The sequence below is a fragment of the Antedon mediterranea genome, chromosome 11, assembly GCF_964355755.1.
Source record: "Antedon mediterranea chromosome 11, ecAntMedi1.1, whole genome shotgun sequence".
In the NCBI taxonomy this organism is placed as follows: Eukaryota; Metazoa; Echinodermata; class Crinoidea; order Comatulida; family Antedonidae; genus Antedon; species Antedon mediterranea.
The window spans coordinates 8,379,920-8,403,539 of NC_092680.1; the positions used below are offsets into that span (position 1 = coordinate 8,379,920).

The 23,620-nt window shown below is 32.0% G+C and overlaps 1 protein-coding gene across 4 annotated transcripts in view; it reads left to right on the plus strand.

Annotated features, from left to right (window-relative positions):
* The window catches only part of LOC140061937 (phosphopantothenoylcysteine decarboxylase-like), a 73,856-nt gene extending 60,104 nt beyond the window's left edge, over positions 1-13,752 (plus strand). The window contains exons 1-7 of one of the 4 annotated variants that reach the window (XM_072107941.1): positions 3,284-3,346; positions 5,244-5,343; positions 6,256-6,396; positions 6,883-6,978; positions 10,059-10,187; positions 12,352-12,520; positions 13,526-13,752. In XM_072107941.1, the coding sequence (XP_071964042.1) occupies positions 6,262-6,396; positions 6,883-6,978; positions 10,059-10,187; positions 12,352-12,520; positions 13,526-13,596 (600 nt within the window). In that variant the 5' untranslated portion in view covers positions 3,284-3,346; positions 5,244-5,343; positions 6,256-6,261 and the 3' untranslated portion in view covers positions 13,597-13,752. Of the gene's footprint in view, positions 1-3,283; positions 3,347-5,243; positions 5,344-5,576; positions 5,689-6,255; positions 6,397-6,882; positions 6,979-10,058; positions 10,188-12,351; positions 12,521-13,525 lie in introns of those variants that run through there. The other 3 variants (XM_072107942.1, XM_072107944.1, XM_072107943.1) reach the window with 3 other exon arrangements.
* The last annotated feature ends 9,868 nt before the right edge of the window (positions 13,753-23,620 follow it).

Here is a 23,620-nt window from a genome sequence, read left to right on the forward strand (position 1 = left end):
TCCCTTTATAACGAGCACAAGATATGTCAGAATTTTGCGGCGATCGAAACTTTAGCCACACATACAAGTCCGTCTCAACCCATCCGCCATGGTTGGAGCTGAGATAAGAACAATTGTTTTTAGGATTATGGACCTGTTAGGTCTCTGGGAAATTGCATTTAATTGTTTGAAGGGTAACAATTCCGCTGATCCACCGAAAAACTCAGCGGGGTTTTACCTCGTTTTTTACCTTTTAAAAAATTGTATGTCACGTCGTCAGAGTTCACACAGGAATGTACATTACATTTTGTGATCGAAACAAGTCGCACACATTTTCAGCAACATAAACCATGTTAAAAGGCGCTTATGACTCTAAATTATCGGGTTTTTTTTTTCAATTTCTCCATGACGGTCATGCATATTTATGATGTAACGATGAATTACGTTATACCAGATGGTGGTCGTGCCCACAGATGGTTCTCGAATGCACAGTCATTTCAGCGTAAAAAAAATTGGAGATTTCAAATGTACGTATCGCAGGAGGTCTATAATACATAGACACGGTTTAAACTAAAATTAGCACCCTGAGAATTCATCCATTCATCGCTAAGGAATACGTTTGTTGTATAAACGTATATTAAATCAAAACATTATGATGCTGTACTCGAGCTGTTTTTTCAACTATTAAAAACAATTATCGTAGAAGGAGATAGGTAAATGCAAAGCATCCTCGTATTATTATCGCCGTGGCTAAAGATACGGTACCGTATTCTAACTTCTGTTTACTAAAGGTACGGTAAAATTGCATTACGTCATTAACCAGCCAATGGGGTGTGACGTCATCGTATAAGGACTTTGGATTTTTTTCATATCGCGAAAACAGTGATCAACCGCATTTTCTTTATGTTTCATTTATCGCTATTATCGCCGTCGTGTGTGACAAAAACTAAATGTAGCCTACGTCTGTTATTATTATTGAAAAGCCAAAACATGTTGATTTTAATTCTAGAATACAGAAAACCGTTTCAAAAGAGGCCTAGGCCTACTTACTACGTACCTCATTATATGAGTTTGTTTGTTTGTGTAGAGGGAAAGCGATGCCAGGCTGGGGGCCAGCTGCATGTGTGCGCTGATTTCTGTGACTCAGACCTGGGGCTACTGTCTAAAAATCATAGTATTTGAGGGCCCCTTTATTGTCCGCATTTGCTTGTTGTTTGTGGTCACCATTGTAAACAAAGTTTAATAAAAAATATAGGCCTAAAGGCCATTTGGAATAAAAATAAAACCCTCCGATCAGCGCACACACATCCATGCAGCCTGGCGCCGCCGACAGGAATTGTCTACATACAACCAAAGATAGTGCACTATCTTTGATACAACAGACGCGATATGAAAAAAAATCGAAAGTCCTGTCACACACGTACCAGCACCATATTGGCTGATTATGACGTAATGCAATTTTACCGTACCTTTAGTAAACAGAAGTTAGAATACGGTACCGTAACTTTAGCCACAGCGTATTATTATACGTCAATTTGGGACTGCTAGTAATTTTCCAAAATACGTCAACTTGAGGGCGGCAAACTTGTTTCCAAAATACAAGAGCCTTTCCAAATGTGTCATTGAGAGTGTAAGGTAAAATTACAATTTAATGTATTTCTTAGAGAGTAAAACAAACAAGTAAATTTTAGTTATAAATGAAATTATTGGAAGGCAGAATTTTTTGTAAATAAAATGTCATAGAGTAGCCAATTATTATTTTTCAATGTAATCATTTATTACTGAATGAAAACAAATATATGCCAACATCAGTCAATAGACACAGTGCCTATAACATACGTTACTAATGTCTGAACGATGTACGATTGCATTGCCAGACGTAGCTAGTTTAAATGAGGCATAAACCGGCTACAAAAACAACATGTACAAGTATAGTCATAGGTGTGTGTTATATATTTGATGATCTACAAAATTGATATTTTTCCCGAGCTCGACAGACAAACATCGCTTTCAATTTAATGTACTTATGGTCTAATACAAGTTACCTAATCTGAATTCTAACACAATAGTTAGTTTATATAATTAAAATAATAAAAAGGTATATGGTATTGTAATTAAAATAATATCAATAATTGGTTAGAAGAAGTAAAGTAATTATTTTTTTACACGAAAACGTCGGCAAAATACCCATAGTTAAAACAGTTAGTTAAAGTTCAAAATGGTTAGGTTAAGCGAGAGAGATCTAAATGTAATTTTATAGTATTTTTGAAAAGCCTCGCGTTTTGAAGTTTCGAAGATTTTTTTGGAAAATTCGCGTATTTTGGAAAACTGTGACTTCAAGTTGGAGGGTATGTCGGATATCTTTCTTATTGTAGAAAATTAATAGCGCTACAAAACTTGTTTTAAGTTGGATAATTTTCCTAATTTTAGAAAATTAATAGTAACCTCAAGTTGAAGTATTTTGGAACAAGTGCCACAACAATTATATTGGAGAAATTGCGTATTTATGGAAATAATTAGCGCCCTCAAGTTGACGTATTTTGGAAAATTACGGTACTAGCGGTCCCAAATTGACGTATTTTGGACAAATCGCGTATTTTGGAAAATGAATAGCGCCCTCAATTTGACGTATTTTGGACAATTTACGTATTTTGGATAATTAAGTTGACGTATTTTTGGAAAATTACAAGCGGTTCCAACTTGACGTATTTTGGACAAATCGCGTATTTTGGAAAATGAATAGCGCCCTCAAGTTGACGTATTTTGGACAATTCGCGTATTTTGGAAAATGAATAGCGCCCTCAAGTCGACGTATTTTGGAAAGACTCGCGTATTTTGGATTAGTATAGCGCCCTCAACTTGACGTATTTTGGAAAAAATTCTGCGTATTTTGGACTGATGTTCACCAACCCTATTGTATTATTGTGTGCAGGTATTTTTCATCATCGACATCCATTAGACACGATCGTAAAAACACCCCTGTTTGGAGCAAATCGTTGAACCTAAATTCGTTTTAATCGTCAATAAATGATTATCTAACTCAACTTAATTAGTAAACAGGGTTTCATTAGGTGGTTAAAACCAGTGCCGAACGTATAAACCAACTTTATATCCATCGAGTAAGTAACGCGCGATTTACCAAATTTTGCTCTTACGTAAATTTATATATAAGAAGCACGTGCAAATCAATTGTCAGCTAATTTAATTAGCTAAACTACAGTACATAACAGACGGAAAACTGAATCCAATCATAATCTCTTATCATTTAACTTTATAAAACTATTGGAGGCGCTATACCTTGACATTTAAACCCGTGTCGTGTGTTGCATGTGTTTTTGTTTTGTTTTTGTACAAGAAAATGAAATTGGTAAACGCAGTTTTGGTTATAAATCTTTAGTCAGTCCTAGGGCCTATGTAGTTTTACAGAATATTAACGGACTATGCCTTACCACTTGAAACCTTACCTGGTGACTCTAGAGGCTTAGCCTAGGCCCTATGCTAGCCTACTTAGAGTATAGTAGGGGAATCCGTATAGTAGTAGGCTAGGATAGGCCTATATGCCTCACCAACTGTAGCGCTGGCCTAGGCCTAGCCTAGGCCTAGCCAGTAGAAAGAGTATTTAAGCCTACAAACGTGAACTTACTGAAACTTGGCTAAGCTACTTACTCCTCTTCTGTTTATACTAGGCCTAGCTAGCCTAGGCCTAAAGCAGCATCTCTAATGCCAGCCTAGGTAGGGCGATAACTAAATATATACTATAGTAGTACTGTAGTAGAGTAGTCTAGAAATTCCCAACTAGCGAGTGTAGGCCTAGTGAGACTCTAGGCAGGGACAAGACTGATTATGAATTACAGTATTTGTTTGTGTTGTAGCCTCCTGACTATAAGAAAGAGTCTAGCCAAAGCCAAGGGATGGGTACGACAACACATTGACTACCACCATCTTTAGCCGACTGCGCTATATGCCACAACAAAATGTTGAATGCTAGGCCTACTGTATACTACATGTTACTGTACTGTACATCACCTTCACCTTTCCATACTTATTATATGCTATTAAGTAGTTCTAATTCCTTATACAGTACATAAGGAACAAATCCAGAGTTTAAAATTAAACCATTTTAACAAAGTGCCTGCAGGCCTAGGTTTAAATATATATAATATATATATCCCCAGGCTACTACTATGCCTATTAGCGCCCCATGGCTTTTTAAAAAAGAATAATTTATTAATATATCCACGCATCGTATGGCAGTATCATTTTTTCTTTCTTGACCAGTCAACATTTCTCACCATTTTCCTATATGGATGTTTTTGTTTATGTTATGAGGGCTGGAGGCATAGATTTATCATGTAGATTACATTTACGTGTAGACGTAGCCACTGCATTATTTAATGTTATCTCTTAATACATATTTATTATTATGACTGATTAACATTGGAAATTAGGCAATAAAGGATCCAAAACATCATCCCCCTTTCAACCTCATACGACCTATAGTTTTATTTTCTTCACAATAGCAATTTTATATTTTTACCAAAGTTAGTGAACTAGTACATTTTCATGTTACTGACCTGAATTATATCATCTCATATTTCAGCTTCAAATTACAATGTGCAATACTATTTTTTCCTATTTTTATTATTGATAAATTTTTCCAATAATTCTTAGTTTCTTAAAAAAAAAGTCTTTACATCCAAATAACTAAACATTTTTAACAACAAAATATGAGTACTCAGCTGTAGATTTCAAATGTCTTGATCAATATTTGTATAAACACTTATTATTTATGACAAAAGTTCATGTTTTAGAAGGAGGATATACATTATATTCCTAAAGCTCTGTCTACACTATCAAACTATTTTAACAAAAAAAGTGTGATTTTCCCAAATATGGTAGTGATATGACATCATCATGTCCATATATGGGCACATCACACTTTTTGTCACATAATGTTTGATAGTGTAGACAGAGCTTTAAAAAAATTAATATCTATTTGGATTTTTAATCCTTATTTTTGCTACTTTTATTATTAATAGGACTTAATTTCTATAAAAATCTTCTTTATCGAAATTAGATGACAAATCTTTCTCATTTGCTTTTAGAAAGTAGATATAAATTCAGATTTATTTCAATTGTAAGACAGTAATCCTTATTATATAGCTACTTTATAATAGTAATTTCCATACAAATCTTTTTAAAAAGGATTTAAAACATTATTTTTTAATTCCACTATCTAAATTAATTTTTTGTTTGTTTTCCAGTTCAGAGCGTTTGTCATCTTTTTTGCCGGAAATCTTAGATCGTTATTTTGTAGAAGTGTGCATTAATACTTAAGTATTGTGTATTCTGTTAATGTTTACAGTAAGTAGTTTGTATGTTTACAAAAATATAAAATATTAATATTGCTTGTAGTACTTTGCTTTCTTGTAATGTAGAATATTGTAAATTCGCAGGTAGGGTTGTTTTTTAACTGTACATGGGTTTCATTAACAAACCAGTAAATCAAGCTGACTGCAAAAATTAATTTTCGTTGAACTGCAATTGACCAAGCTTACAATTTGACGTGAAAAATTGTAGTTATTTACACAAAATCTTACTGTTGGATTAATTGTCGATGGAATTTTCATAATGCTGTCTGTATCAAGTCCCATTTGATGTACGCCAGATTATCCTGTGACATTTGAAAACTCCCTCATTGATTGCGATGTAAGCCTTCACTTTAGAATCTTGAGGAGTTTGCGTGAAATCGTTGTCATCGTTTGACAAGTTCCTAACAACTTTTAAAACAGATGAGCAGAAACTGCCCTAATAATTTACCTGCAGTAATCGTCCAATGGTTGTTTTGCAATGGACGCTAACACATGCTGGATTAAATTGAATTTTTCTTTAAATTTTTAATGATTTATGGGTAATATTTCCCTGCCTAGTGTTAGGCGAAGACTTGGTGTTAAATAGTAATATATCATCGTTTATTCACCTTTTATAACTTAAACACTTTAAGCAGAATTATCGGTTTTCTTATATTTTGGCTTTAGAAAAGAAAATATCATAGCAAAAAATTAATAAAATGTGCATTCATTATTTAAACAAACACAGTGTGTATCCTTGAATAGAAAATAAATCAAATTTTAATCCTAATATTAAAAAGTAAAATATGATAGCAGGCTCTTACACTGACGCCCACACTACTTAAAAATGGTTTATTTAATACTTTGAGGAATAAATATCTGTATAATTTTAGACTGTGATATTTATCATTTTTAATTTCTACAGATTTAGATGGATGAAGAGAATGTTCCATCAAGTGAAACTGTCAAGAAGCCAGTGCAGCAACGTGTTCTGGTTGGTTGTACAGGAAGTGTGGCTGCCATAAAAATACCTCAAATAATCACTGAATTGTGCAAGCTTAACCAGGTACTACCTTGATTATTTCATTACTTTGTGGTCAACAATGCTGCATGGATTATACAGAACTTATTTCTTGTTAAATATCAACCATTCATTTTCACAAAGTGTCCTGTAACTACACAGCTATTGAGTCTAAAAGTCATTCTGTACATGCTCATATATTTTTTTTTTTGCTCGGCAGCTACATTAAGTTATGTGGTACATCTTTGAAAACGAAAAGTCACTCTGAGACCAACACTGAAAGAAATAATAGCATATTCTCTGTTGATTTTTCATACTGTATTTAATAAAATGGTGGCATTTTCCGAAAATGATAAAATGATACAAGTGCAAATGTAAACTGAATTTCAATCCCATCATGCAGTGTACAAGCCATTGGGCACAAATGATTTTTAGAACTTTGTATTTATTACAAGTGTATTTGTAAAGCAGCACTGTCTGCACTCACTTAGTATCCACCCCTGATTTAAATTTTATTAAATGCTTTCTTAGGTAGATGTCCAAGTTGTTTGTACAAATCATTCAACCCATTTCTTTAATCCTGATGAACTTGATGTACGGTTGTTTCGGGATGAAGATGAATGGACGGTATGTTACAAAGGTTCAAATGACATTTAATTCAACGATCCATACAGGTGTATTAATGTTGCAAGCTTTATACATTCACAAATCAATCTTAATTTGTAAATTTAATTTTGTTATGTACTGTATGTTTAAATTTGATTAGTGTCACAGTACTTAACAATTCTTCATTATGTGTATTAAATCATCTTCACTACTAAAATATATCATCATTACATATCACCCTTATATTTATTAGACCAATCACAGTATATTCAGCTTGTTCAAATTCACAATGTTTCACTACTCAGCTATTGTATTGTATTGTAAAGGTAAAGGTGAGTCGCGTGTTCTCTGAACGTAGGGGAATGAGCTGTTAGGAGCTCATTGTACTAAGCCTCGGCATTATGTGGTAGGGTGGCCAGTTCCTTTCCACGCCGCCTTTTTTCTCCCTAGTATTTTCAACCAGGTACTCATTTACAGCTGAGTGGACTGGGAGTTGTCGGGAATTGAACCCGGGTCTATCTGTATGACAGTCAAGTGTCCTAACCACTCGGCTATCAACAACTCCAACAACAATTGTATTGTATTGAGTTGAAATGTCAATCTGCACGTTCTCAGGAACATATGAACACACATTGATTGTTAAACTCTAGACATGTTTTGTCTAAAATTCATCAATTATTGGAGATGTAGTGTGTTGTATAAAGTTGAACCAACATTTATAAAGTTGAAATGTCTCACTTCCAGTTGTCATATCATTTATTTTATGTTGATCAACAATAACATGGCAACAAAAACTAAATGTACAATGAGGCAAGAATACCTAAAATGAAATAACAGTCAAGAGGCTCTCCACATTGAATGTACACACAAAATAGTAACATTGTAAAATTATGCATTTAATTGTTGTTTTCATTTTAATGAAAAGTAAAATTCAGTTCTATTTTCAAAGGTGACAGTGTTGTGAAAATAATTGGCGTGTATGTCAAAATTATTAATACATTTTTTTTATGCGATTCAACAATTTGAACTTTCTGTTAAAGTCAGCAATTTTCATGCCATCAAAATGAATGTTTAGAAACATGAAAGATGTGAATGTAAATGTTACAGGTACACGCCACGTTTCTAACAAAATCAAACAAATCTGTCATTTAATCAATCTAATGTGACGTGTGATAGTGATAGTAGAAAAGTAACTTTTAAGTCTCATTTGTTATGCTCTTCAAAATAAAGTAATTTCAAAATATATATTAAAAATATTTCATAGTAATAATACTGATTTACTCCTGTTCATACTTAAACTAAACATCTTCCCAATAATAAAAATATAAACTGTAAAAATAATAAAATGAATTGTCACATACAAATAGTACTGTACAAAAAGGAATAATCATTACCTTGTATACGTTTATGTTCCTATGGACATGATGAAGTCATATCACTACCATATTGGGGTGTATCACTACCACATTTGGGCACATCACACTTTTTTTGTCAAACTAGTTTGATAGTAGACAGAGCTTAAAGATATATTGTCCCCCAAAAACATGAAAAATGAAGATTAATTAAATCAGACTTTGAATAGGTTATTTTGTAGTTTTAATGAAGTTAATCACTTCTGTAGAAAAAAAAACAGATGAAAAATGTTGTTGACCTATAAAATAACATGATAAATGGTTAAATTCAACCAAAAATCCATTGGCTGGCAGCCAATTTGACAATTTTTTTATTTGAATTACAGTTTTTTCAGGTAATTAAATTTTGTTTAGATCCAAAGTGGATAACTATTATGTGACATTAAAATGACATTCAAAAAAAAAATGTAAAAATTATTTTTCAGGGGGACAATACAAATTGACAACCAAAACGAAAAAGGGACGAGTGAATAGTCAAAGAGGACTTTTAAACAGAGAATTTGAACGATTAAAGTACTCTAATTTAACAGGGCGCTGGTAGGATAGATAAGGCCTCTTAAAAGTAAACCTTACTAGAAAAGACAAATGAGATAAAACCATTTTAGCGGCATGCATCTCTTATCACTGAATTAGTTCAACCATGAATGACTACTTTGTTTTTAAATTTGTATATATTAAAGAGTTTCCTATTTTAAAAGTACATTTTGCAATTTAAAAAAAAAAATGATTTCAAATAAAGATTTTAAACATTACGTTACAAATTAGCTGATAACATTTTACATGTTCACTTAGTGTACATAAGGGACAATTTCATGACTGTTTTGTGCTGTTGTGACAACAAAGTTTTATTGTATCATATTTCGAGACAAGATAATTTTATATTTTATATAAAATAAACAATATTTTCCCAACCTAAGATTTAATTGAATAAATTTGGTAGTAAGTACAGTATAAGGTAGCTAAGTTTAATCTTCACTGTGGAAGTCTTGTTCCACACCAAGCAATTTTGGATGATAAATAATCTTAAAACCCATACAGGTAGCTTTGTAGCTTGCAATTCCCCAGCCTCGAACACTCATTCATGTGTAGCGAATATCTACAGTTATGACAATATAATAATAACATGCTATCTATTGATACATGCAGCCTCAGGTCATTCAAACCTTGTCATTTTGCACATGATTTGTTTGAAATCTATGGTGACAAGTATGCCATTTCAAATACCTTACATTTAAAAACCAGGGCAAGCTTCTTAAACAAGTTTATATCCTTGAATACAATCAATTTTCTACAGTATTTTGGATAGTGCATAAGTGACTATTTTTACTGGACAATTCATCTTTATTAATAAAACACTTTGCACACATGAAATCTTATTATGCAGACAATGTTGCTTACGTTTCAGTCTCGTTTATTGTGGTAGCTTTTCTTCTATTTGCTGCTTCCATATTTATTTATTTTCAGCATTTCAACAGAGTAGTTTATATAGTTCCCCTCTTTAAAATATTGTATACAATTTTCAAATTCAATGAGTGTTCAATTTTTAATGACGCATCATAGAGGGATTTGTTTTAAAATGATATGTTACATTAAGGCATCAAAATTGTAATTTTGTAGTGCAATTTTTGACCTTTGGATATAATAGTAGATGAGTTATCACTAATATTATTTGCAATTTTTCTTTTTTAGACATGGTCAAAAATTTCTGACCCAGTTTTACATATTGAACTTAGGAAATGGGCTGACCTGATGGTGATAGCGCCTCTAGATGCCAACACATTAGCAAAGATTTCACAGGGTCTGTGTGATAATTTACTGGTAGGTTTATAAATCCATTATCAGTTTATATTACTCCATTATAATTGACTGCTTTTATACTTTGTACTGTAGTTTTCATTATTATTATACATGTGTTATAAAACAAAGTGAACGCTTGATTGTTTGTCTAGACTATAAAAATCTAATTAAATAAATTAGTATTTTATACATAATGTATTCTTCTTCATCATTTATGGTTTCATCATAGATATAAAATACAGATCTCATTAGATACATTTTACATTTTCAGGCTTCCTTCACAACGTGATGACCATTTTCTTTTATTTATTAAACCCCTTAATTTCACAAACCCTTACTTTAAGTATAGATATTTAGATACAATTATTGTATTTATTCATGGTCAAACAGAGTATAATACAGTACAATAAATGGTTTGAATTTATTATTAATATTATAACTAATAAATAACTACAGTATATTTGCATCACTGTGATGAGTTCGGGTTGTCCGCAGAAATGCAACATGCATATACAGTACGTTAAAATATATGAACGTTCGACAATTATTATGCCATCCTATGACATGAATTAAATATGTTTACAGTGCTGAATTGTACATATATCATTGCGGTATTATAACAGTTTACAGAATACACTGTATATGTTATAGTGTAGCATAGATGAAACTTATATAACACTTAAATAAATTCCTGTCATTTGGTTGGACAATTGTGGGTCACATGGCGTGCAATAGTACGCACTATTAAACGATTGTTTAATAGTATTTTTTTTTCTTGTAGGAAAAAAAAAATCTGTTTGCGTTTTGAAAAATATTTTTTTCACACTATTGCTTTTGAAATACAGCTATTTTGTACTTTTGTCGCAAATCTTATTGTTATGACTGGTTTCGCGATGGAAGTATGTTATTTTTGGAGAGACACATATGTACTAATTTAGATAAAAAAGCCATTTAAGTTAGATCTTTTTATAAATGTTTTATATGAATTCATATCTACAATTCAACAGCTTTTAGATTTAGCTTTAATTATGCTGGTCACTTTTAATGACAGATTGAAATATACTGTAAAGATGAAATTAAGCAAGTCACGTTATTCTAATTTTTTTTAATGATGTAACGCATGTGAAAGAGAATTGATTGAGAAATTTAGGGCGAAATGGTGTAAGCATAAGCCCACTGCGCTCTATTAAATAAGATTAACTAGTACTAAAGCGAATAAAAATCCTATTTTTAAAATTCAAGTGGCCATACGGTGACGTCAAAACATCCGGTAGATATAAATTTTACATGAATTGATATCTAAAACTCATCGGCTTCCATAATAAAATTTAAAAAGTGAGGGTCACCAGCCATCCTGAGGAGCTATAACTGATTAAAAATAGGTATATTTTTGCACAAATTTGCATTAAGTTACCTATTTTTTAACACGATTATTAAGTGCACATGCATTGTTATTTTTCAATCAAAGTTCATCAAAAAAAATGTAATCTAATACAGAAAGTATGAAAACCAAAAATCAATTGTAAAAACCATTTTTCTACGCTTTGTACGAGCTGTGCGCAGAAGTGCGTGCGCAAATTGCAAATTAGAACATTTGGAAATGCTCATAATGGCCTGAAATGTATGCAAAATTGATTAGAAATTAATTTTGCAAATTTTGAAATTTTAAATAGTTTCTTTATATTATGTATACATACATACATTGAAAAATAATTTTTTTTTCAGAATATATGATCAACCATAAATGTCATAAAATCGGGCGTAACTGCGCGACTCTCGCGTCATATAACAATTTCCTGCACATCTACAGTTACAGGTCAATCTTCTGACAAAGTTATACGATGTTATGTTGACAGAAATTAGAGATACACATGACACAAAATTCGGGGAAAGAAAGAAGAATAAAAAATAAAGATCCCGACAATATCAAGGGGTTATCTGCCAAGTTCGGATAACCAATAAATTGGATTTTTTTTCTTTCAAGAATACAAAGCGATAAAGATATGTTTACACATAGCCAAGATTTGGTCATTTGGCATAGAAAACGCCAGGCTGTCACACTTACACACTATACTCATTTTTTATTTGACCTGACTGGAATCCTGTGTAATGTGAATACAGCTTAAACTCTGTTATTCCTTATAATAGATTTTTACAATTTGATCTCTTCCTCTTTTTTTTTTAGACATGTATAGTGAGGGCATGGGATAAGAATAAACCATTACTTTTCTGTCCAGCTATGAATACACACATGTGGGAACACCCTGTGACTAGTACCCAAGTTGAAATCCTAAAAACGTGGGGGTATACTGAAGTACCATGTGTTGAAAAACTTCTGGCGTGTGGAGATAAAGGTAAAATGATTTCTTTTATGGATTAAACAATATTCAAAGAAAATATTTTGTTTCAGAATGTTGTTTTGTTTCCAAATACTGTATCTGATATGAATATTATACAATAGTTTAGTCCTATAATTCTTGTAATGTATTATTATAATATATTGCGCCCTATCTATAGAGTATAATATTTAGCACTGAAATATATGTATCTGACATTGAATATTTTATTGTTATTTTAATTTTTTTCCTTTTTGACATAAAATAATAACAGGTGATGCAGTATATTTGCATCTAAGTTACATTTTTACAATCCTGTTTTAATATTTCAAATGAATTCAATTTGTCGGTTTTATTTTATTTTTTTGGAAATGCCATATCTGATATTCGGCTTAGCAACTGACGTTAAGATACACACTGCTTCAGACTGTTTTCACAAGCATCAATTTCAAACATAATGCCAGTGGCATTTTATGTGTGTTTAACTGCCTGAATGTGTCACAGAAAATTTTAAAGTTGAAAATTATTATTTAGTTTAGCACAGTAGAACCCCTATTGAGAGGACACATTTGAGACCCAGCAAAGTGTCTCTTGATCGTAGCATAACTATATTATATTGCCTTTGTTAATTCCACAGGAAAGTGTCCTCTTTTCGGGGTGTTCCTTAGGAATGACTTATAGTGTTAAAATATATAGTATTTTGCCTTTGTTTCACAGGAAAATATCCCCAAGCCTTTAGTGGGTGTTCTCTAGGAGGAGGTCTATTGTATTAGTAATTTTTTTTGAAACTCTATTAAAAAAAAAATAAGAAGAATACTTGTTAATTGTGGTATGAGCTAGTAAACTACAGTAGGAGCTGCCTTACAACCTAAGGGTTGTGTTATGTATAGAAATAACTGTTTGTTGCCACATATTATTTAAATCACTCTCTATTTAATCGATGATAAAGGAAGGAATGAAATTATAAATGACAGACAAATGTTTAAATCTGTCATTAATTGTGTTCTTGGTTTATATTTTCAGGGTATGGTGGCATGGCAGAGGTGAATACTATCGTGCAAACCGCTCAACACATATTAACTTCCTTGCGTTAACACAGTTGTAAACGCCAAACAATGTATCAGTTTAATTTGTAAGAAAAAGTATTTCTTGAAAAGTAAGTTTGTTTATAGACATTTTATTACACCTGTGGATCATTAAACCTAAATGGTTTATTCAGAGTAAACAAGCTCTTTCTAATCAAAAGTTATTGATGAGGGTGAAGAGGATTGCATTTTAGATTCTTCAATTCTATGTAATAGTGGAGTCACACCTGTTGATGACAACAAGTTTGACTTTAGTTTCATGATTAAAATATATAACAAACATTTTGTGAGCTACAGTCTTGCCTACTGCCATCAACAAAAATGTATGTAATAAAAATGCAATACTAGGTAAGTACAACATGGCCAAAAAATGTACAATATGTCGGTTATGAGGGCAGAAAATAAGTTAATATATAACTTATAAAAAAAGACAGACAAAAAGTTAGTTGTATCCTATTTTATTCAACTTTAACAGTACATTATCAGTGAGTTCACAGGTTTTCCTAAAATTATCACTTTTTTTCCGTAGCATCACCAATTTTCCTTTTATCTGTTCCTTGCTTTATACATTTATAGTATATTTAGAGCAATTATTCTTCCTACAAGCCATCACATCCAGTGCCTAAAGACGATCACCTGACAATTTATGATAATTATTTTATATCTGCATTTATGTATATCAAATATTCATGTCCTATATCATACCAAGATGACACAATTATGAGTATTACATAATTGTATTGTATTAGTTTATCAAATTAACTGGCACTGCTAAGGGATTTATTAAATATTTACCATGGAAATCTCACTTTCCTCTATTTTATCATATAGTATTAATACAAAAAAGCTTCAGTCGTTATCCAATCCGATTTGAACACGCCATTGAAGTTCCAGTTGTGTACTGGATTGGCATAATATATAAACACATTAGGTCTATGTATACATCGTTTTGAAATTTATTGACTACAGTAGGAGCTTACTATGTACAGTACAGAAATATGTTATACCATGTTCAGCTGTGGGACTATACTATAATACTTTAGCCTACCTTACTGAACCCAGTAAAGATCAATAATATAGTGCCATCGAATCTATGTTTAAATGTTTGTGTACAGTCTGTACTGTGATAGATATTACATTTATATGAGAATTTAATTATAGAAAATGCAAGGTTTTACCAGCAAAACAAAAAAGCCAGACATTATCTTTTGAGCCAAATGATAGCATTGATATTTTCTGATAAGAATAAAGCTCATGAGATGTTTTAAAAACACCACCATGGTAGGCTCTTATCTTGGAGGTGTTAGATTTGGACCTAGTAATTAGCTAATGTTACGCTACAATAGCATTTCTAATGAGAAAAGGGTGATCAGAAAAAGAATATTACTCAGTGCAAATTTATTGCCCTTTTTGTTTTCTCCAGAGAGAAATCTCCTTGTCAAATTACATTAGTTATGCTATAGACATTGTTTGAACTTTCATGAGAAGTAGCCATAAGATAATAGTAATACTTCGTTTTCCTTGTGTTGTGTGATGTTTAGAAATCTGGAATTTTCGTTTGTGTTCATGCTCTCTGCTTTAGTGTTTTCTAGATTCCCATTAGTTATAAACCACAGCTGAGAAGGCCATGTCTGTGCCTTACACAAGTTCACCGATTTGATTCTTCGTTTGCAATAGTAACTTTCCATTCTCTCTCTTTCTCGACACTAAAAATAATTACTTACTGGCTCTGGTTGAATTCATCGTATGGGTCGAGAACTCTTCCCATGTTAAAAAGTGATTCCATATTTAATTTTTGTTTATACATTTCAATATACCGTAGCCTGTTTCGTGAGGGATGTTAGGTGTTTGGCAGCCATATTTATTGTACCGTATCTCAAATATAATTAAGAATTCACTTACATTTTATTCCCAAATCAATTTAAATTACAAAATTTAATCTTGAAGTATTAAGTTTTGAATGCTTGGATTTTTTTTTATCAGGTGTGTGTATTCACACAGGATGGTGCAGTTGTTTCTGTAATGATTGTAAGCGGGTTATGTAAGCATAATGTATTCAACCACTTACTGCGCAACGCAAGTGAGTTGATAAATCACAAGTGACAGTTCGATCAAATTTGCAAAATCATTGTGCGTTTACGTCCTTGCGTTGCGGCAAAGTTGGAACCACACTTTAGTGTTCAGAAAATAACTTCATGGTGGTTAACTGGTATAAAAAAGTGCGATATCTAACCTTACCAACTGAACTCACAGTTAAGTAGATACCGTCCGTAAACTTAAGTAAGGAATACAGTCTACCAATCACAATCATTTAGAAAAAAAAAGACATAGCGAATATCATTAGTTTCGTCGATTTATATGTAATTCTAAATGAAAAATTGCATATTCTAAAGTTTAATACATTATCTTGGCTAGAATAGGAGATGGGAATATAGAGACTAAATATTCTAACAGTAAGCCTACTAAAGTAGAGGAGACGCTGCATTTCCAGCATTAAGCCTACTGAATTTTTGATGATCATTACTAACCAATCATATTAAAACAACACGGTTTTCAATTAGCATTCTTCTTCATTTTAAGTTCTTGAGATTTTAGTAATTCATGTTATAAGTCTATGCCTACTGCATCTCGTGGGATAAGGACTTAGTGAGATGCTGTATAAATCAAACATAGTAATCATCGGACATTCAAGATAAATTACGGTAACATCTCTCATTTCAAGTAATTTCTAACAAAAGTTTGCAATACTTTTTTGACGTTCGGACACGAGTAATGAAGACCACTGTTTGTTCACATTTTGTTTCTAACGTGTTTAAGCGTTAGTTGATAGAGTTCGAATCACCTTAAATAGAAGCTGCGAAACAAACTAGATTACCCACTTTACTCATACAGTATTCCTAAGAACTAAATATGAATATGTATATATAAATTCAGTTTTAGTCTTTCATGCATGCATATTGTTTTACTATTTACCGTAATTTCTCGTTAGTATGTGCATATCATTTTATGATATTTTTGTGATATTACCTTTTAAGAGATAATTAGCAATTCCTGGAACATAACGATAAAAACAAATCCTAAATGCATCATGTAGAAGATATTGACAAATAGCAGCTTCACTATCAGAATGAACGCTGTGTGAGATTGATACTTCTTTGCAACTGTAACCAGTTACACCACGGACATGGTTCAAATCTTCCGTTATTTAGTTATTTGAATGCATTCTATAAGAAATTGATATTTTTTTTCTGCAGAAACCACTTGCATTATCACAAATAGTAAACAAACAGTATCTTTCCTTATCTAAATGCACCCTGTAACAGATTGATATTTTTTTTGCAGTTACACATTCACATATAGTTCAGTATCTTCCGTTATCTAAATGCACCTTGTAAGAGATTGATATTTTTTTGCAGTTACACTTTGACAGATATTTCAGTATCTTCCGTTATCTAAATGCACCTTGTAAGAGATTGATATTTCTTTGCAGTTACACATTCACATATAGTTCAGTATCTTCCGTTATCTAAATGCACCTTGTAAGAGATTGATATTTCTTTGCATTTACACTTTGACAGATATTTCAGTATCTTCCGTTATCTAAATGCACCTTGTAAGAGATTGATATTTCTTTGCAGTTACACATTCACATATAGTTCAGTATCTTCCGTTATCTAAATGCACCTTGTAAGAGATTGATATTTCTTTGCAGTTACACTTTAACAGATATTTCAGTATCTTCCGTTATCTAAATGCACCTTGTAAGAGATTGATATTTTTTTTGCAGTTACACATTCACAGATATTTCAGTATCTTCCGTTATCTAAATGCACCTTGTAAGAGATTGATATTTCTTTGCAGTTACACTTTGACAGATATTTCAGTATCTTCCGTTATCTAAATGCACCTTGTAAGAGATTGATATTTCTTTGCAGTTACACATTCACAGATATTTCAGTATCTTCCGTTATCTAAATGCACCTTGTAAGAGATTGATATTTCTTTGCAGTTACACATTCACAGATATTTCAGTATCTTCCGTTATCTAAATGCACCTTGTAAGAGATTGATATTTCTTTGCATTTACACTTTGACAGATATTTCAGTATCTTCCGTTATCTAAATGCACCTTGTAAGAGATTGATATTTCTTTGCAGTTACACATTCACAGATAGTTCAGTATCTTCCGTTATCTAAATGCACCTTGTAAGAGATTGATATTTCTTTGCATTTACACTTTGACAGATATTTCAGTATCTTCCGTTATCTAAATGCACCTTGTAAGAGATTGATATTTCTTTGCATTTACACTTTGACAGATATTTCAGTATCTTCCGTTATCTAAATGCACCTTGTAAGAGATTGATATTTTCTTTGCAGTTACACATTCACATATAGTTCAGTATCTTCCGTTATCTAAATGCACCTTGTAAGAGATTGATATTTCTTTGCATTTACACTTTGACAGATATTTCAGTATCTTCCGTTATCTAAATGCACCTTGTAAGAGATTGATATTTCTTTGCAGTTACACATTCACATATAGTTCAGTATCTTCCGTTATCTAAATGCACCTTGTAAGAGATTGATATTTCTTTGCAGTTACACATTCACATATAGTTCAGTATCTTCCGTTATCTAAATTCACCTTGTAAGAGATTGATATTTCTTTGCAGTTACACTTTGACAGATATTTCAGTATCTTCCGTTATCTAAATGCACCTTGTAACAGATTGATATTTCTTTGCATTTACACTTTGACAGATATTTCAGTATCTTCCGTTATCTAAATGCACCTTGTAAGAGATTGATATTTCTTTGCAGTTACACATTCACATATAGTTCAGTATCTTCCGTTATCTAAATGCACCTTGTAAGGGATTGATATTTTTTTGCAGTTACACTTTGACAGATATTTCAGTATCTTCCGTTATCTAAATGCACCTTGTAAGAGATTGATATTTTTTTGCAGTTACACTTTGACAGATAGTTCAGTATCTTCCGTTATCTAAATGCATCTTGTAAGAGATTGATATTTTTTTGCAGTTACACATTCACATATAGTTCAGTATCTTCCGTTATCTAAATGCACCTTGTAAGAGATTGATATTTCTTTGCAGTTACACATTCACATATAGTTCAGTATCTTCCGTTATCTAAATGCACCTTGTAAGAGATTGATATTTTTTTGCAGTTACACTTTGACAGATATTTCAGTATCTTCCGTTATCTAAATGCACCTTGTAAGAGATTGATATTTTTTTGCAGTTACACTTTGACAGATAGTTCAGTATCTTCCGTTATCTAAATGCATCTTGTAAGAGATTGATATTTTTTTGCAGTTACACTTTGACAGATATTTCAGTATCTTCCGTTATCTAAATGCACCTTGTAACAGATTGATATTTCTTTGCATTTACACTTTGACAGATATTTCAGTATCTTCCGTTATCTAAATGCACCTTGTAAGAGATTGATATTTCTTTGCAGTTACACATTCACATATAGTTCAGTATCTTCCGTTATCTAAATGCACCTTGTAAGAGATTGATATTTCTTTGCAGTTACACTTTGACAGATATTTCAGTATCTTCCGTTATCTAAATGCACCTTGTAAGAGATTGATATTTCTTTGCAGTTACACTTTGACAGATATTTCAGTATCTTCCGTTATCTAAATGCACCTTGTAAGAGATTGATATTTCTTTGCAGTTACACATTCACAGATAGTTCAGTATCTTCCGTTATCTAAATGCACCTTGTAAGAGATTGATATTTTTTTGCAGTTACACTTTGACAGATAGTTCAGTATCTTCCGTTATCTAAATGCACCTTGTAAGAGATTGATATTTCTTTGCAGTTACACATTCACAGATAGTTCAGTATCTTCCGTTATCTAAATGCACCTTGTAAGAGATTGATATTTCTTTGCATTTACACTTTGACAGATATTTCAGTATCTTCCGTTATCTAAATGCACCTTGTAAGAGATTGATATTTTTTTGCAGTTACACTTTGACAGATAGTTCAGTATCTTCCGTTATCTAAATGCACCTTGTAAGAGATTGATATTTCTTTGCAGTTACACATTCACATATAGTTCAGTATCTTCCGTTATCTAAATGCACCTTGTAAGAGATTGATATTTTTTTGCAGTTACACTTTGACAGATATTTCAGTATCTTCCGTTATCTAAATGCACCTTGTAAGAGATTGATATTTTTTTGCAGTTACACTTTGACAGATATTTCAGTATCTTCCGTTATCTAAATGCACCTTGTAAGAGATTGATATTTCTTTGCAGTTACACATTCACATATAGTTCAGTATCTTCCGTTATCTAAATGCACCTTGTAAGAGATTGATATTTCTTTGCAGTTACACTTTAACAGATATTTCAGTATCTTCCGTTATCTAAATGCATCCTGTAAGAGATTGATATTTCTTTGCAGTTACACATTCACATATAGTTCAGTATCTTCCGTTATCTAAATGCACCCTGTAACAGATTGATATTTCTTTGCAGTTACACATTCACAGATAGTTCAGTATCTTCCGTTATCTAAATGCACCTTGTAAGAGATTGATATTTTTTTGCAGTTACACTTTGACAGATAGTTCAGTATCTTCCGTTATCTAAATGCACCTTGTAACAGATTGATATTTTTTTGCAGTTACACTTTGACAGATAGTTCAGTATCTTCCGTTATCTAAATGCATCTTGTAAGAGATTGATATTTTTTTGCAGTTACACATTCACATATAGTTCAGTATCTTCCGTTATCTAAATGCACCTTGTAAGAGATTGATATTTCTTTGCAGTTACACATTCACATATAGTTCAGTATCTTCCGTTATCTAAATGCACCTTGTAAGAGATTGATATTTTTTTGCAGTTACACTTTGACAGATATTTCAGTATCTTCCGTTATCTAAATGCACCTTGTAAGAGATTGATATTTTTTTGCAGTTACACTTTGACAGATAGTTCAGTATCTTCCGTTATCTAAATGCACCTTGTAAGAGATTGATATTTCTTTGCAGTTACACATTCACAGATAGTTCAGTATCTTCCGTTATCTAAATGCACCTTGTAAGAGATTGATATTTCTTTGCAGTTACACATTCACAGATAGTTCAGTATCTTCCGTTATCTAAATGCACCCTGTAAGATACTAATATTGCTTTGCAGTTACCGTACACTTTAACAGATAGTTCAGTATCTTCCGTTATCTAAATGCATCCTTAGAAATTGACATTTCCTTCTCTACTGCTGTAACCAGTTACACTTTCAGAGAGTTCAATATCTTTCGTTATCTAAATGCACACTGAAACCAGTTACAATGTCATTAATATATGATTCATTATCTTAGGTTATCTAAATGTATCCTGTAAGGAGATAGTGGTCACTTTGCAGCAGAAACCAGTTCAGTCTATTAAATGTATTAATTAAGAAAGAATTCATTTGCAGCTAAAACCAGTAACAGACGACGTTACGTCAGAGATCTGCAATGTATCTTCATTAATGCTCTGAATGTGTATAGATTGCTTGCAGTTGGAACTTGCTATAAAACAATCGATATTATTAATATCCTACATCAGTTATACTTCTGGTTGACCTAAACTTAAAATACATGTTTCATCTGGGACTTATTTTGGATATTTACATTAATCTGTGCATCCTTTGAGAGATCGTACAGTAAGTCTTTTTTGGTAATCTGCTCATGTCGGTTGTCTTTATCCCTGTACTCAGATATAAAAAAGACGAGTTTACGATCAATGTGAGTCAGTTAATGTCAGCACAGAGACTAATCATTCTTAATCATTACATGTTTTTATGTAATCTATCAACATTACATTTTGTCATCCGTCATAAATTGTAAATTGTCTGCAAATATTAGTTCAAACATAGAACTAATGTATTAGAAGTACACAATTCAAATATATATACACATGTACTCGTTGACAGGAGATTGTTTTGTAGCCAGTAATGTACAGTGGTTTGTTGATTGATCAGATCGATATTGTAAAAGTATTCTTTTCAACTCTTTCATCTGAGTTAAGTAAGTATCTATGACATACCATTTCTTTATTTATACTTGGAAACAGCCTCACATTTCGCCACATATGTTGCAGTTGTATACTTACTACAGGTATAACACTAGGAAAATCGGCTAATAAAAAGAATATGAATCCGATGAGTTCAGATAACAGAAACAGGAAATATATAGCATGCAGGTAGAAGTGTTCATCCTGGGCCACTGGGTCGTCATACCTATAACAGTAAGAAATTATGAAATATCTTGCCCTCTTTAATATAAAAAAACACTTCTGAATAATGTCATAGGACTACATATAATTTCATATAGAAGTATCGTCAAAATTATCATTTCAAACTCTTCAGAATTATTATGGCGTTGATCTGTATGTATCAGATTGTCATAAACATTGTCTAATAATTTAATTTGTTTAGCTTTTGTTACTGTTATGTTTAAGGCTTTTAAAATGGCTGAATACGCCAGGTAAGTTATTCTATTCTTGCAAAGATGTGTTGCCAACCATTAACAAAAAATGGGATAACTGAACAGATCAGTATAATTATAAGTGTGGAAAAAGACACGATTATACGTGTGCTCAATCATTTGCGCATGCGCTAAGCTCTCGCAACAATCCCGTAGCCACGTCGTGTTACGAGAAGAAATACATGTTAGTAGTCATTATAGTATAAACGCATAACTACAGTAACCTACGTTATAATAGACATTGTATATTAATAATGGCAGTACATAATATAGTAACTTTTTAATCAACGATCCTTTTAATATCTCGTTTCACTTGTCACCTTAAAAGAAAGGCAGTAAATATTATTAAAACAGCATTTTGTCAACATTAAACAAGGACCAAACTGTGGATTTGACGTGAATATAAATCATGTATGTTATTGATTTGTGCATTTGTGAGCGATCGATCTGTCAAACACAAATGGTATGTCTCGTTTGATTTCAAGTTTTCATTAACAGTAATGATAGATTGAATTCTGTATACCTATGCACTTGAGCCATCTTAGATATCACAGATAGGCTACATGTCATTGTTATTGATTAAGTGTAGATAATTTGTAAGAGGTCAAACTCGTATCAGGCCTTTTATGACGGCGGTGGTACCAGTAGCAGCAGTGACAGGGCAGCTAGGCCCCTTCAAATAATATAAAACAAGTTTTTAAAGAAAACATCATAAAAACCTCTTTATATGTATTAATATTATTGATTGATGCTTCAGTATCAATTGGAAAAACACTAATTATGAATGTAAATAAACCGACAACGTATATTTAAATTGAAATATTTAAATAGGAAGTTATTCGATCGTCGCAATTCGAATACACATTGCCAAGTTAATCATTATATTACTAACAAGTAATATAATATTGGTCAGGTTATTATAGTCGACCAGCAGCAGCAAATCTTCTCTGATAGACTTGTTTAGCACTTGTTTTGTCCCCCACAATCAGTACAATCTTTCTCCGTATTATGCCGTTTGCGCATTACGTCAGTGTATTACTGATCACGCATAACTAACGCCATCACATTTTTCAACTATTCTGTTCAAAAGTTTGTTTATAAACAAAAACCGAATTAACTTTTTCATTTAAAAAAAAAGTTTTATTTTCAATAATATTTTTTTCTATACGTACATCATCACTTTGTTGATAAATGTTTGTGAGAGAAAGTTTTTATAAATTATTCGCTTTCAAACGCTGTCCCGAATCCATTCATATAATTGTTCAATAAATCATTGCTTTCTGCTAGCAATTGCTAGTTCTAATAATAGATTATCATCGGTCTTAATTGACGGCACGTAAATAGATTCTGGTAATTATACTGTATATATGAACGTACACAATCGGTAATATAGTCACGTGCATTTAAAATGTGATTAGGGTAGAAAGTCCAGAATACTAACCGTGTGTGCCATTCCTTGGATGAACTTCTATAGACAGTTATGCATGCTATTTGTCTGCTTATATGTTTAC